Source organism: Rhinopithecus bieti, unplaced genomic scaffold (assembly GCF_001698545.2).
Source record: "Rhinopithecus bieti isolate Rb0 unplaced genomic scaffold, ASM169854v2 scaffold_7212, whole genome shotgun sequence".
In the NCBI taxonomy this organism is placed as follows: Eukaryota; Metazoa; Chordata; class Mammalia; order Primates; family Cercopithecidae; genus Rhinopithecus; species Rhinopithecus bieti.
In genome coordinates this window covers 3,260,543-3,276,385 of record NW_016806198.1, presented here as the reverse complement: position 1 = coordinate 3,276,385, position 15,843 = coordinate 3,260,543, and the positions used below count along the sequence as shown (strand labels likewise).

Here is a 15,843-nt window from a genome sequence, read left to right as displayed (position 1 = left end):
GGTTTCACTATTTTTAAATACTAATGTTACTTGTTAATTTATATTAGAATTTATATTTAATAATTATTTTGTTATAAAATTATCTTTTGTTTTAATGTTTATTTTTATGAATGTTATTGTTTTGTAATGTATTTATGCACTTGAAATTTATTAAATGTGTTTAGTTTCATTGATTTTTTTTTTCTTTTTTTTTTTTTTTAAGACAGAGTTTTCCTCTTGTGGCCCAGGCTGGAGTGCAGTAAGCAGCACAATCTCGGCTCACTGCAACCTCCACCTTCTGGGTTCCAGCGATTCTCCTGGGATTCTCAAGCAGGGATTACAGGCATGCGCCACCACGCCCAGCTAATTTTTTGTATTTTTAGTAGAGATGGTGTTTCATCATGTTGGCCAGGCTGGTCTAGAACTCCTGACCTCAGGTGATCCACCCACCTCGGCCTCCCAAAGTGCAGGGATGACAGCGTGAGCCACTGTGCCCAGCCTTCGTTGATTTTTTTTTTTTAATGAGTTTTTTTGATGACAGAACACCACTAAATAAATTCAGTATTAATGTAATTGCCTTCTGAGAAGGTGATTATGAGCAGGTATCCTGATAACTGATGGCCTCAATCTTAGCTGTACAGAGGCTAGAATTAGGAGGCTGGACTGGGTGGAGTGGGACTGCAACTTAATGAAAATAGAAAAAAGTTTAAAATGTTTTGTAGAAGGTACTCTCACAGCTGAAACATAATAAATAAATGAAATACCAAAAACAGTAAAGTAAAAATATGGTAACAAGAACTGGCACTTGGGTCAGGTAATGATTCTGTGGCTTTATTAAAAGTGCTATGCAACCAGAGTCATTCTTCCTTGGACTTCCAGAAAATGCAATAAGATATAAATGACTTTTATTAAATCTCTGATCTCCCTCAACTAAAAGGGCTTATGTTTCTTATATTACATATTCTGCCCAGGGAAGGAATAAGAAAAAAAACCATATTGAGTAAGTCACTAGAAACATAAACTGCAGAAAATATAGGATCCAAGTAATCAACAACACTTTTTATCATGGGTTTGTAAATTGGAGGTTAATCATGACTGTAAGTTCATATTACCTACCAACTTTTTTTTAACCTAATTATAGAGAAAAGTACATACTCAATGTAGCATGCCCTGTTAGAAGTTCAGTCACCTTGCTTTTAGCACCCTATAAGACACAACTAGGTTTTTATAACATTATCTTCCACTTGAATGCCTACTAACCAAGGAGAGACGCTTCCCTGCTCCATTTTCAGATGTCCACTCTCACACAGTGGCACAAAAAAGGTTATAGTTATATATCCTACCCTCTTAAAAGATCTACTGCATGTAGTTGCAAAGCAAATCCGTTGAAACTTACATATTCAGCAATGCTCAACTCTTGCTTATATGGCTGTTAAACTACTTGGATCATTTTTTACCTCCATCAGGTGGGGAAAAAAGCAAATGACACTTATATTACATAGTTTAGAAAACATGTGAAAGAAAAATCTTTCAGCATACTGAGTACTGTAGATAGAGGAAAACATACTTGAGCAGTATCAAAAAGTTACATAAAAATATAATTAAAACAAGACAAGGCCAGGCATGATGGCTCATACCTGTAATCCCACCACTTTGGCAGGCCAAGAGAGGAAGATCCCTTGAGCCCAGGAGTTTGAGAGCAGGCTGGGCAACATAGTGAGACCCAGTCTCTTAAAAAAAAAAAAAGGAAGACAACAAGACAATTATATTCTACTATAATACAAAATTAGAATAAACAATAATAAATATGTGTATAACTAAAATGAATCACCAATATATGAAAATATTAAAGAGAAAAATCATACTATATTACACCCGCCCTTCCCTCCACACCCCTAGTTTTAAAGACAAGGACCCCTTCCCAGCTACTCAGAAGGCTGAGGCAGGAGGATGGCCTGAGTCCAGGAGCTGGAGGCTGCAATGAGTTATGAGCTATAAGAAGACTTTGTCTCTATAACAAAAATTAAATAAAACTTTAAAAGACAAGAATCCTTAAGACCATTTAACATGTTTACTGGACACTGTTTCTACCACTGTGGCATTTTGCATGGCTAGATTTTCCTAGCTTCTTAAAAGGATATTAGTAGCTCTACATTTATTATTTCTATATTAAAAATCCCGATATGACTAAAACTTCAACAAAATACCTGCAAAGTTACATATTCATAATCTCTCTCTCACTCACACAATTAACTTAATCCAAAATAGTGATTGTTTTAAAATAACGTGATACTGGGGTAAATGACAGGGCTAAAAGATGAACACTAAGAATTAAGTTCATGTATCAGCATTTCAGTTCAATTCCTGGAGTGGACATGTCAAGCAGGGTCAGCGGAGCACAGGAGAGACAAGCAGGGCAGTGTAAATGGGAGCCCCACTTCTAAGCATATGCCTGGGGGCAGCAGGGCAGGTAGAGGGAAAAAGATGGAGAAGCCCACTCACCACTTTGCCCCCCGCAAGTGGACTAAAGACCCTGGCTTCACATGTTAAATGATTCACACTTCTTGTACACCTCTGACATCACTCCATTATACTTCTGTTATCATGGGTTATTTATTACTCATGAGTTCAGTGCTTTTGATCTTCTCTCTTTTTTTAAAAAAAAAAAAACTTCATAAGAGTCTGAGAATTAACCATATAGTCAGCTAAAACTAAATTGTTTAAACCAACACCAATCCAATAATGGTTACAAAATCACGTTATATCCAGCAGATAATAAAAGCTGAATTTTCGTAATTCCAACTGGTGGATCCCTTTGCAACTTAAAGAAAAAAAAAATGTTGGATAGACTCTTAAAATAGGGTTGCTGTTTTTTTTTTCCTGGTTGAGTTTATTTTACAGCCAGTTTTTCCATAAAGGTATTTAAACGCTGACATAAACTTGACATGCAAATACTTCTACCCAGCCTTTGAAAATTACTTAATAAATGCCGAACAGACAAGGTCCTCTGGAATAGACAAAGATGAGTAAGCCAGAGTCGTGCTCTCAAGACACCCAAAAGCTAGTAGGGGCAGATAAAAACATGTACACAACTTGCAAGAACCCAAGGCAGCAAGATGTGTGTGTAAACATGCCACAATATACACAATAAAGCTCCCCAAAAAAGGAGAAAGAGAAAGCTAAGCTCAAGCTCAAAGAACTACACCAGCATACAATCCAATAAACCATTAAAATCCATTAATGAATTAAATAAGTCAAGAGTAAGTTAAGCCACAATGAATGCTAATAAAACTTAGTAAGGCACAGAAGTCCAGATTCTAACTCTGGTTCTGCTGAAAACTAGCTGTGATATTAAACCATTACTCCTTCCAAACCTAGGTTTCTCCATCCACAAACGGGAAAACGGCACCTCCTCTGCCTGTTTAACGGGCTGTTGTGAGGATGAAATCGGCTCACAAAATCTTCACTTTCCAGTAACTTTAGCTCCCAGCTTCCCTCCCACACCAGAAATCTCCTCATAAGCAGTTAGTTATTCAACTTCTTCCTGAGTACTTCCAGTAAGGGGAACTTCATTATTTCTCAATATCGATTACTACATCTGGGACAGCACTGATTCTTACAAATGTTCTTGCTTAGTGAAACTAAGATCAGTCTCTCAGAAATTTCTATCCTATGGTCTTACACAGAAAAACAACAGAAAACTGGAAAAGCCTAAGAAAGTAACATGTAACGAAAACATGAAACACAAAAACAATGCACCGATATGAGAGCTCACCAGCACTTGGGAGGCCAAAGCCGGAGAAGCGCTTGGGCCCAGGAGTTTGAGACCAGACTCGGCAACACAGTGAGACTCCCTCTCTTAAAAAAAAAATAAACAAAAATTAGCCGGGCGTGTTAGCACACGCCTGCAGTCCCAGCCACTCAGGAGGCTGAGGTGGGAGGATCAATTAGAGTTTGCAGTGAGCCAAGATGGCGCCACTGCACTCCAGCCTCCGCGACAGAGCAAGACCCTGTCTCAACAAAGAAAAAGAAAAAGGAAAAGGAAAAGGAAAAGGAAAAGGAAAGGAACAGAACGGTAAGGAAAAAGGAACAGAGAGAAAGGAACGGAAAGGAGAAAAGAACGGAAAGGAGAAATGAAAGGAACGGAAAGGAAAAAGGAACGGAAAGGAGAAAAGGAGAGACGAGAGAGGAGGTAGGAAAGGAAAGGAAAGGAAAGGTCAGAGATAAATCACTCTTAACCAAGAAATTTTAGGGAAGGCTTCACAGAGAGTAGGTATCTGCTGGTTCTCCAAGGCGGGAAGAGTTGATCCGTGGCTTCAAACTCGAAGGTCTTTTTTTTCCTTTGAAAAGGTCTTGTGTTAGGGAGAAACTGGCAAGAGAGCACAAGGCCTGTCCCAAAGCGTTCTTGAAGCACATTCTTTTTTGCAGATGAGCACATCCCTTTAGCATATGAGCCAAGAAAGCGGTGGCCAAAAAGCCAAGAGGTGAGCTGGAGCCAGATCAGGAGAAACCTGAACATCACTCTCCTAAAAAGGCTGGACTGAAATGAGTGGAGGCAACTCACCGAAGACTTCTGACAAGATGGCAGAATTCATTGTTTGGGAAGATTAGTTACGTGGAGATGGCCTGGGTGGGAGTGGGGGTTTGAGTACCACACTGGCCAGGATTCAGGGAGTAGATACTGGAAATAACGCGAAAGCCCACGACTGGGAGAGAGAAAAAATGTTAGAACGCCGCCAAGTGACTAAGGACTGATTCTATTAACAGATTAAAAAGTTAATTTACAGTATCTATTCAGTGAAGGACAAAATACAGGATTCTGTTTTACTTATAAACGTAGTTTTGGCATCCCACACCGCTGCAGCACGCTGTACTGCCGGAGACTAATTCCTCTGCGTTCCTAACGGGTACTTCCTGCTAGCCAAAGCACGTTTTAAAAAAGTGAGAGTCATGGTTCATAATCCATATTTATTTGGCAAAAAGCACAGGCAGTGCCAAGTCGAATTTGGGTAAGCAGTTTGGGATAAGCTATTTCAACAATGAAATGGCCAATGTGATGATCCTCAGGGAATACAAAAAGCCACCTAGCAGCCATCTGTTAAAAACTTTTTGGTAGGGATGAGTCTTTCCAGCTACTCTAAGACACATCTGATCAATAAAACGCCCATCCCAGGGCAGCACCTTGGTCCTCCGGAGATCAACGTTTACAGCGGGCTCCTCTTGGACTCTCCCTCTCCCTTTCCCTAAAGGAGCGGGCAGGACCAGGCCTCACCGGAAAACAGCGCAGCCGACCGCCCTCCACCCCGGGAGCAGGGGCCGGGCTCCCCTCCCCCAGCAGAGGCCGGCGGAGGGCGGCGCTCTCATAGGCCTGGAGCCTGGTACCCGGCGCAGCCCGCCCCATCCCCCGCCGCCCCGGCCCGGCCCGGCCCGCTCACCTCGACCCGGGCCGGCTCGGGGCCCTGCACGGCCACCGGCTGCTGCTGCAGCTGCTGGGCAGGCGCCGGCGGTTCTTTGTTCCGGTGGCTAAGGTCTTCATCGGGGCCGGCCCGGACCGCAGCCGGGGCCCACAGCAGTGGAACCAGAAAGAGCAGAAGCAGCCGGGGCGCCGATGCGCGGCCGTTCCCTGGGGCCGCTGCCGCCATCCCGCCCGCCGGGCCGGCAGCGCACGGGCGCCGCAAGAGGAAGTGCGGCGACTGGAAGCCTCGACCCCGAACAGCCGCCGCGGCGCGTCCTTACGACTCGCCGCCGCCTCCGCTTAGAGAGCAGTCAGCACCATCCAGGAAGTGCAAGCGGCGGGAGTAAGGTGAGGGACAAGCCCCAGTCCTCTCGGCGGCGGCTACACTGGAGTCAACCAAACGACTCCGCGCGACCCAGCCCCGACTCCTCTCGGCCCCGTCCCTGCCCGCGACGGCCTCCCATTGGCCCGGCGTCCGCCTCGGCGTCGTGACGTCCTCGGCCAGGTTGAGGTGCGGCACGCGCCCTCCTCCCATTGGATCCGGCGCCCCCGGCAGGTACCCGGCGCCGCGTGTCCTCCCTCTGCTCGCATCCTACCAGCGCCGCGTCCGGGGCCTCTTTTCTCTCTCTCTGCCCCACGGTCCCAGGACTGCGGGGGTCTTCACGTCTACTTCCTCCTGAGCCTTCCGCCGTCATGTCCACACCCGCTGTTCCCTGCGTTTAGTCTCTCTTAGAGGTCAAAAGAGTGCGAGCGCCTCTGGTTACGTGGCGCTGGCTCGCAGGCACCGCCACGCCCAGCTCTGTTCCGCTCTCCCCTGCCGAGCCTCTGTGCCACCTTCCATGCGCCCACCTACCGCCAGAAACGTTCTTCGGGGCTCAAAACGCTATTTTTTTTTTTTTTTAATTCTGAAATGGGATTTGGAAATAACATGACATTTTTCAAGCCTTGTTTTAAGATGCTGCCTATAATTACCCCAGACCAAAAATGGCTAACGTTGTTCTCGTCCAGTATGGCCTTGACGTTTTGGGTGCATCTTGTTTTGTGTTACTCCTTAGACCCTTTAAAAATGCTGGGCTTTTGAAATGGACTGTTTAAGACTTTTGCAGGATGGAGCTTTGGGTGAACAAGACTAGAAGACAGGAAAGGATGGTTAGTTAAAGGCTTGAGAATATTTTTACGTCTTCCCAAAAGAAAAGTGAGCTACCATAAGTTTGACTGAGACCGACTCCCCAATAAAAATCGATAGTGCTAACCATGTGCCAGGCACTAATCTAATATTACACATATTTACATACAGTAAACCTGTACTCAGTAAAGAGCTAAGGAAGTTTATCACTAACTGAAAGAAAAAATTAATTTACCAAAACAATCTGTGGGAAAGTGGGTGAACCTATACCGTGTTTGTCATAGGATAGTAAAATTTCCGTCTATGTTTTTTTGTTTTGTTTTTTGGTTTTTTTTTTGTTTTTGAGACGGAGTTTCGTTCTTGTTGCCCAGGATGGAGTGCAATGGCGCGATCTCGGCTCACTGCAACCTCTGCCTCCCTGCAACCTCCGCCTCCCCGGTACAAGCGATTCTCCTGCCTCAGCTTCCCGAGTAGCTGGGATTACAGGCATAGTCCACCATGCCCGGCTAATTTTGTATTTTTGGTAGAGATGGGGTTTCTCCATGTTAGTCAGGCTGGTCTCGAACTCCCGACCTCAGGTGATCCGCCCACCTCCTCCTCTCAAAGTGTTGGGATTACAGGTGTGCGCTCCCGGCCTCCCTCCATGTTGCTCTGTCCGCAATTCCCCCTCCTCCATTCTCTCCTTGTAAACTCCTACTCATACTTCCAAAACCTATTCAGGCCTCCACTCTCAGAAGTTTTCCCTAACACCTGCCGTTACAGAATTTGTCACTTGTTCCTTCATGTTATAGCTTTATGCATGCTTCTATTATTGTGTAAGTAGGATGCCGCCACACAGTTTGGGGTGTGTTAAAAGAAAAACCTTAGGCAAATTAACAGCGTTTAATCAAGCAAAGAACCCAAAGAATGATTTGCAAATCAAAAAGACCCCAAACCAAAGTAAGTTCAGAGAGGCTCCAGTCTTGCCGAGTGGTCGGAAAAAATAAAGTGACTTACAGAAAACATAATTGAGGGACAAAAACAGCTGGATTGGTTATAGCTGGGGTTTGCCTTATTTGAACACGGTTTGAACAGTTGGACACTTGTGATCGGCCAAAACTCTGTGATTCGTACAAGAATAGGTTACAGTCTGTTTACACACCCAGTTAGGCTACAGTTCACTAAGTATGGGGAAACCTTTAGGCTGAACTTAAAATATGTAAGGAGGCAGCTTTACACTAAATTTAACAGATGCAACTATCATCCCTGGAGTGCAAATGTTTGAGCTTTCATAAGCCAGTAATAACATAAAACCCAGAAGCCCAAACTTCTTCAACTACCTCCCCTTAATGCATACAGGAATTGCTGTGCTTAAAAGGGGCCTGAAAGGGAGGCTTGAGGTCCCAAGGGAGGGACCTGAAAGGAGCAGCTTAGACTAAAGACAGAGCCAGAAGGGTGAATGTAGCAAAACTGGCTGTGTGTCCCTCATTGCTGAAGGCTGCTTTGTTTATTTTGTAGGATGGGCTGCCCACACTCCAGGGCTGTCTCAGGAAGGACTCCTGGCCAAATTCAGTCATCTCAGCATATGAGGCAGTGAGGACTTCCGGGCTACAGCTGCAGGATGCTGAAGCACTAGCTCCTGAGTGTGCAGTGGCTCAGGGGCAAGGCAGCAAAGCTATTTGGCAGATGTAACGTAAATGGAGATAAAGCATTGGCGAACTGGCACAGTGGTGTCAGCAAAGCACCAGAATCTGGGCCAGAGTAAGACCTTTCTAGCCTGCCCCAGTGTCACCCTGATCCAAGGGCCCTCAAGTGCTGCTAGGCTAGGCTCTAGGTGTCTGATTCTCATGGGATTTATTTCTGTTTCCACACACATCTACCTCCTGGGGTCCATGCTCAGGCATGCTAAATCAAGGTTGATTCTAGTTTTCACCACCATGAGGGTTTAGAGCCATCATCCTTCTAGTCCTCATTGGTGACTCCCTTAAAAAAAAAATTGGAAAACCGTAGGAGCTTTCCTGGTACCTTTCTTGAAGAACAACTGAAGCTACTTATTTGACCCCCTACCCAATAAGGATGTAGGTAGCTCAACAATTCCAAGATGATTTTTTTTTATCATAGCCTACACTGATATAGTCTTACTAAAATGTAACCACTGTCAGGCATCCTATGGAAAGAAACACTACTACATGTGCATTACATTGTATTTTATTTTATTTATGTATTTATTTTTGAGGTAGAGTCTCACTCTGTTGCCCAGGCTAGAGTGCAGTGGCGTGATCTCAGCTCACTGCAACCTCTGCCTCCCGGGTCCAAGCAATTCTCCTGCCTTGGCCTCCTGAGTAGCTAAGATTACAGGCATGTGCTACCACGCCTGGCTAATTTTTTGTATTTTTAGTGGAGATGGGTTCACTGTGTTAGCCAGGATGGTCTTGATCTCCTGACTTCATGATCTGCCCGCCTTGGCCTCCCAAAAGTGCTGGGATTATAGGTGTGAGCCACTGCGCCTGTCCTATATTTTATTTTTTATTTATTTATGTAGAGATGGAGTCTCACTCTGTAGCCCAGGCTGGAGTGCAGTGGTGTGATCTCAGCTCACTGCAAACTCCACCTCCCAGGTTCAAGTGATTCTCCTGCCCCAGTCTCCAAAGTAGCTGAGACTATAGGCGCCCGCAACCATGCCTGGCTAATTTTTATATTTTTAGTAGAGACGGGGTTTCACCATGTTGGCAAGGCAGGTCTCAAACTCCTGACCTCAAGTGATCCACCCACCTCGGCCTCCCAAAGTGCTGGGATGGCAGGTGTGAGCCACTGCGCCGGGTCTACACTGTATTTTAATGTCTTTTGTTCCAACATCCTTACTAGGCCTTAAGCTTCTAGATGGTAAGGTTATGCCTTTTATCTTTATATTCCTAGCACCCAGTAGGTTATATAAGAAGGTAATAGGAATAGTTATTAAAGTAGTAGTAAAACTTTATTGAATGCTATTCTGATCCAGTCAGAGCACTGTGTTACATAAATTATTTCTGTCATCCTTTTTGCAAATGAGAAATTTGAGACTTAGGTCAAGGAACTTTCCCCAAATTACACAGCTAGTAAGTAGCAGAATTATGCCTTATATCTGTTTGTTGAATTCACCTATGCTCCACTTACTGAAAATCTACTTTATGAAAATTTAAACATATAAGACCAGCCAATTAATTAATGGTGAACATTTTCATTAACTGTTAGGGAATGCTGTTTCTCCACTCTAGGGTTCTGTGAAAAGGACTATTTCCTGCCGGGTGCGGTGGCTCATGCTTGTAATCCCAGCACTTTGGGAGGCCGAGGCGGGCAGATCACGAGGTCAGGAGTTTGAGACCGGCCTAGCCAATATGGTGAAACCTCGTGTCTACTAAAAATACAAAAGTTAGCCGGGCATAGTGGTGTGTGCCTATAGTCCCAGCTACTTGGGAGGCGGAGGCAGAAGAATCACTTGAACCCTGGACATGGAAGTTGCAGTGAGCCAAGACCACGCCACTGCACTCCTGCCTGGGCGACAGAGAGAGGCTCCGTCTCCAAAAAAAAAAAAAGAAAGAAAGAAAAGGACTATTTCCTGGCCTCTCTCAGTGCCTTCGTCATTCCCCTCTGATGATGTAGAGTCCATCTGAGCTGTGTAACTGAGCATATTGGGCTCAGCTCCACTGCCCTCTTCCTCTGGGGAGACAGACCCCTAAAGGAAAAACATTATCTGCTGTTCTCTGCGGGGCTTGCCCCCAGCCCAGTGCTGCCTGTAACTGGGTGGGAACAGCTCTTGATTCTGGACTTCAGTATTAGCCCAGCCCACCTGGCCACCAGACCTAAAATTATTCCTTCCAACCCAGCCTCCTGTCTGTGTCACTCTCTGTTTTCATCCTCAATGTTTCAGAAATAGGGAGAAGTGAGCTATTTCCTGAACTCTTTTGGAGAACCCTCCTACCCCATAATCAGCAAAGGGCAGATTAAAGTTTTTTGCCTTAAATAGTCCACAGAGCAAAGGTTGGTTAGAGAAGCCAGGGCAGGGAGATAGAGGAAAGAGGAAAAGCAGAAACCAGAAACTTCACGCTAAGAGTCAACTGAAGATCATTCAAATTTAAAGCACTCAGCCTGGGCACGGTGGCTCACACCTATGATCCCAGCACTTTGGGAGGCTGAGGCAGGTGTCTCACCTGAGGTCAGGAGTTCGAGACCAGCCTGACCAATATGGTGAAACCCCCATCTCTACTAAACATACAAAAATTAGCTGGGTGTGGTGGCATGTGCCTGTGGTCCCCACTACTTGGGAGGCTGAGGCAAGAGATGGCTTGAACCCGGGAGGTGGAGGTTGCAGTGAGTTGAGATCATACCAGTGCATTCCAGCCTGGGCAATAGAGCAAGACTCTGTCTCAAAAAAAAAAAAAAAAAAAAAAAAAAATTAAAGCACTCAGCAAATGTAAGTGAATGATGAATAGCAATTTGCAACTTGCTTGACCTTCTCAACTCTTTAAAGCACATGAAACAAAGCACACTGCTACCCATCAGCTTGCTAAACCCCTTTAAATGATGGGGACCATTGTGTGGGAACTCTGCTGGTACAGGGGAAAGGGAGGGCAACCCTTTCCCTACATTCTTGGGTTTTCCTAGGTTTCCACAAGCAGGCTGAAAATTCCAAAAAGAATGCTAAATACATGTTCCAGGTTCATTTATCCAACTGTTTACTCGCATCTCCTTCTGGATGTTTCACAGGCATTTCCAACAGAGCAAGGGCAAAACAGGTCTTTTGATCTCCCTCCAAACACCTGTTCCTCCTTCAGGCTTTCCATCTCAGTAAATGGAACCAACATCCACCATGTTAGATTACTTTCATTCCCCCATACCCCACATCCAATCCACCAGCAAATTTTGTCTCTAATTCTAAAATCTATCTGAATCTGTTCACCTCTGTCTCCACTGTTACCACCTTGTACAAACGAGGTGTCATTTCTCACCCAGGCCATTAAATGGCCTCCTAATTGGTCTTCCTGCCTCTGCCAATCTAGAATCTAACCAGCAGCCAGAATGAGCTTTCAAAATTAAAATAATTTCATTCCACTGCTTAAAAGTAATGACTTCTAAATGGACAGAGAATAAAGTCCAAAGCCCCTGTTTCTGAATGAAAGTTTAATGTGAGCTAAGCCAGGTGCGTTGGCTCACACCTGTAATCCCAGCACTTTGGGAGGCTGAGGCAGGTGGATCACCTAAGGTCAGGAGTTCGAAACCAGCTTGGCCAACATGGCAAAACCCCATCTCTACTAAAAATAAAAAAATCAGCTGGGCATGGTGTCAGGCACCTGTAATCCCAGCTACTCAGGAGGCTGATGCAGGAGAATCGCTTGAACCCGGGAGGCAAAGGTTTCAGTGAGCCAAGATTGCACCATTGCACTCCAGCCTGGGTGACAAGAGCGAAACTCTGTCTCAAAAAAAAAAAAAGAAAAGAAAGTTTAATGTGAGCTACCCCTGCCTCCCTGTGTGACCTTGTCTCTTGGCTTTCTCCACCTCATGTGCCATGCCCAACCAAGAGCTTGTTTCCACCTCAGACTCTTTATACTTCTTCTGCTTTTCTCTTCTGAGAACACTCTTTTTTTTTTTTTTTTTTAGATCTTCTGGTCATTTAGGTTAAAGTTCACTTCCTCAAGAGCAGCCTTCCCAGACCACCCATCTAAAATAGACTCTTCCATTCACCCTTGTCACTCTGTCTCATTGTTGGTTCTTTTTAAGTGTGGGAATTTTTGAAAGTTTTTCGTAGCACTTATCACTGCCTGAAATTATCTTTTTGATTTTTGAGACAGAGTCTTGCTCTGTTGCCCAGGCTGGAGTGCAGTGGTACGATCTTGGCTCAATGCAACCTCTTCCTCCTGGGTTCAAGTGATTCTTCTGCCTCAGCCTCCTGAGTAGCTGGGACTACAGGCATATACCACCACTCCCGGCTAATTTTTGTATTTTTAATAGAGACAGGGTTTTGCTGTGTTGGGCAGGCTGGTCTCAAACTCTTGACCTCAAGTGATCCGCCCATCTTGGCCTCCCAAAGTGCTGGGATTAAAGGTATGAGCCACCACGCCTGGCCATCCTGATTATCTAATTGTTTACTTCTTTTTTTGTTTTGTTTTGTTTTTTCAAGACAGAGTCTCACTCTGTAGCTCAGGCTGGAGTGCAGGGCCGTGATCTCCACTCACTGCAACCTCCGCCTCCCAAGTCCTGGTTCAAGCAGTTCGCCTCCCTCAGCCTCCTCGAATAGCTGGGATTACAGGCACGTACCACCATGCCCAGCTAACTTTTATATTTTTAGTAGAGATGGGTTTCACAATGTTGGCCAGGATGGTCTTGAACTTCTGGCCTCAAGTGACCAGCTGGCCTCGGCCTCCCAAAGTGCTGGCATTACAGGTGTGAGCCACCATGCCCGGCCTGCTTTTTGTTTTTTGAGACAGGGTCGCATTCTGTCACCCAGGCTGGAGTGCAGTGGTGTGATCTCAGCTTACCGCAACCTCCGCCTGCTGGGTTCAAGCAATTCTCATGCCTCAGCTTCCCGAGTAGCTGGAATTACAGGCATGTGCCACCATGCCCAGTGATTTTTTTTTTGTTTTTTGTTTTTTAGTATTTTTAGTGAAGACAGGATTTCACCATACTGGCCAGGCTGGTTTTGAACTCTTGACCTCAAATGATCCACCCTCCTCGGCCTCCTAAAGTGCTGGGATTACAGGTGTGAGCCAGCATGCCCGGCCTTTGTTTACTTCTTATATTTATTATCTGTATTGGCAACTAAAACGTAAGTGTCATTGGGGTTGGAATCTTGTCTAAAGAGTGCCTGGCAGTAGAAAACACTCATACATGAATGAATAATTAGTTTAATGAAATTTTGACAACAAAAAGACAAAGGCAAATCTAGACACAGACATAGTCTGGCTCAAAAATACAGATTTCTGATCTGTCACAGCTTCATCTTTGAAAGTCAGCCTCATTCCATACCATTCCATACCCACTCCTTCCTCCCAAAAGGCCTGAGCACTTTTGAAGTGGCTTCTGTGCCTTCTTTGCCCTTGGCCTGCCTCTGAGAGACAGAGTTCATCTGACTTTCTGCTCACTTCCTAGCGACCTTGAGTTCATTTACAGCCAAAGACAATAATGGGTCTGTAACTCACCAAGAATCCTTCAACCCAGGGCACTCCACCTCCCCCAATTATTGCCAAATCTGGTTTAGGTCTAACAGCAACTGAGGCTCCACCCTCCATCCCCTCCATCTTCTCCATCCTCCCCCAGGTTAGGGGAAATCCTCTCTCCATTGTCAAGTCAAGGTGTGAAGTTTGATGAAGCTACTCAGGGCAGAGAGGTGATCGGAAATTAGGTGGGGGTGATACTCTTTCATCAAATTAAGGCTTGGATATTACCAAGAAGTAGGGTCAAAATTACATCAGCCATAGAAATATAAATCCATTAGACTAGATGAGGATCTTTAAAATGAGAAAAAGTTGCAGCCATGGAGTAGAAGACCCTCTCATTCCCTCTTCCCAAACCTTGAGAGTAGAACTTCACCGCCATGAAAAGTCTATGGATGCTGAGACCTGTGCACCCCTTCTCCCTGAGGCAGGCCTACAGAATTGGGCATGAAACGGCAAAGGATGGCCTCTGCTTCCACCACCATCAGAAATGTTACATTTTCACCAGTGCACCATAATGTAGCAGTCTCTCATTGTGAAGTATCACCTGAGTTCTTCATCTCATGACCAAGAAAATTAAGGAGCGTGGATGCAAAGGGTGAAGTTGCAGCGAAAGTTTAATAAGCAAAGGAAGAAAGCTCTCCACAGTGAAGAGCGGACCCGGAAGAGGGTTGCTGTTTTTACAAAGGCTTTGCTGTTTAAGCAAAGGCTTTTATAAGAAACTAGTGAGGACTGGGCATCTCATTTGCATAAGATATGAATTTCTGGTAGCTCCTCATCCTTCTAGTGTGAATGTGGGTCCTTAGCTAAAGTTTTACTCTGTATTGCTTTGTTCCCCTTACTGTGCATGTGTTAGGGGATGGAATTTTCCACTGCATGCATATCTGGGCAAGTCATCTCTGTAGGCTTTTGTATCTGTGCGGCTGTTGGAATGTCTTAGGCAAGGCCCCCTGTGCAGATCTCCTTATTTGTGCCTGCAGCTTGATTTTTTCAGGCCGTTCTTTTGTTTGAAAGAATTTAACCAAAGACCCACCCTAACTGATGCCTGAAAGGTTTCTTCCTTTCTCCTCTCGCAGTATCTTCCCTTGTAGACTACATCAATGTTGAAATGTTCTTGCTAAAAATGATGCAGGGAGAAAGACAAAGTTATAAAGTAGGCATCCACAATTTTTCCAACTTGCCCCACTCCCCAGTCTAAATGAGGGGAAAAAAAAAATTAGTGGGGTCTCCAGCCCTGTCTGAAGCAGGCATCTATTATTCTGCCAGGTCAATTGCTGCAATGGAAAGCATGACCTCAAGTTTTGTCAGATGCACCAAATTTTCAAGAGAAAAGCCAGAGAGCTGAATATTTGTGTGAAATTTCCTAATTTTGAAAAGTTGGCAATTGTATCAAATTAGGATTATACTCCACTAAACATAACATAAAATCGAAAAGAACATGCAGCATAAATGAGAGATAAATGTTTTCCTTCATTAGAGGCAGTTCACTGGCTCCACAGAGATCAGGAATCCAGGTTCCTTCCAGCCTTCTGCTCTATCATTCCTAGGGGGTGACCTTTATCTTCATGGCCCAGTGTGGCTGCAAGAGCTCTAGCATCCAACTTCCCAGCAGAAGGATGGAGGACTGGCTGGAAAAACAAGGAGACACAGGGTATGCTTCAGGTATGTTTTAAGGGAACTGCCGCAAAACACATCTGCTTCCATCTTATTGGCTAGAACTTAGCTGCATGGTGACAGCTAATTGCAAAGGAAGCTGGGAAATGTAGTCTCTATTTCAGAGGCACTTTCTATAGGGAATAAAGGGAGAAAGACTCTTGGGGTTAGCAATTAATAGTCTGTGTCATAGTAACTATATCAGTCAGGGTTCTCCAGAGAAACAGAACCAGTAGGAGGCACACGGCAAATCTGAAATCTTAGAAAAGACCAGCAGGCTGGAAACTCAAGCCAGATTTTTATATTACAGTCCTTCTCCAGGAAATCTCGGATTTTGCTCTTAAGGCTGTTAACTAATTAGATGAGGCCTACCCACATTATTGACAGTAGACTCCTTAAAGTCGACTGGTTGTAGATATTAATTATATCTGCAAAATATCTTCACAGCCACATCGTTATTAGTG

At 44.7% G+C, this 15,843-nt stretch overlaps 2 protein-coding genes across 2 annotated transcripts in view; both read right to left on the bottom strand.

Moving 5' to 3' along the window:
* Positions 1-6,160, bottom strand: part of TMEM165 (transmembrane protein 165) — a 30,714-nt gene extending 24,554 nt beyond the window's left edge. Inside the window, exon 1 of the mRNA XM_017875106.1 lies at positions 5,415-6,160. Coding sequence (XP_017730595.1) covers positions 5,415-5,621 — 207 coding nt within the window. The 5' untranslated portion in view covers positions 5,622-6,160. The remainder of the gene's footprint in view (positions 1-5,414) is intronic.
* Positions 6,161-13,464: 7,304 nt separating this feature from the next.
* The window catches only part of SRD5A3 (steroid 5 alpha-reductase 3), a 43,591-nt gene continuing 41,212 nt past the window's right edge, over positions 13,465-15,843 (bottom strand). The window contains exon 6 of the mRNA XM_017875108.1: positions 13,465-15,354. Coding sequence (XP_017730597.1) covers positions 15,270-15,354 — 85 coding nt within the window. The 3' untranslated portion in view covers positions 13,465-15,269. The remainder of the gene's footprint in view (positions 15,355-15,843) is intronic.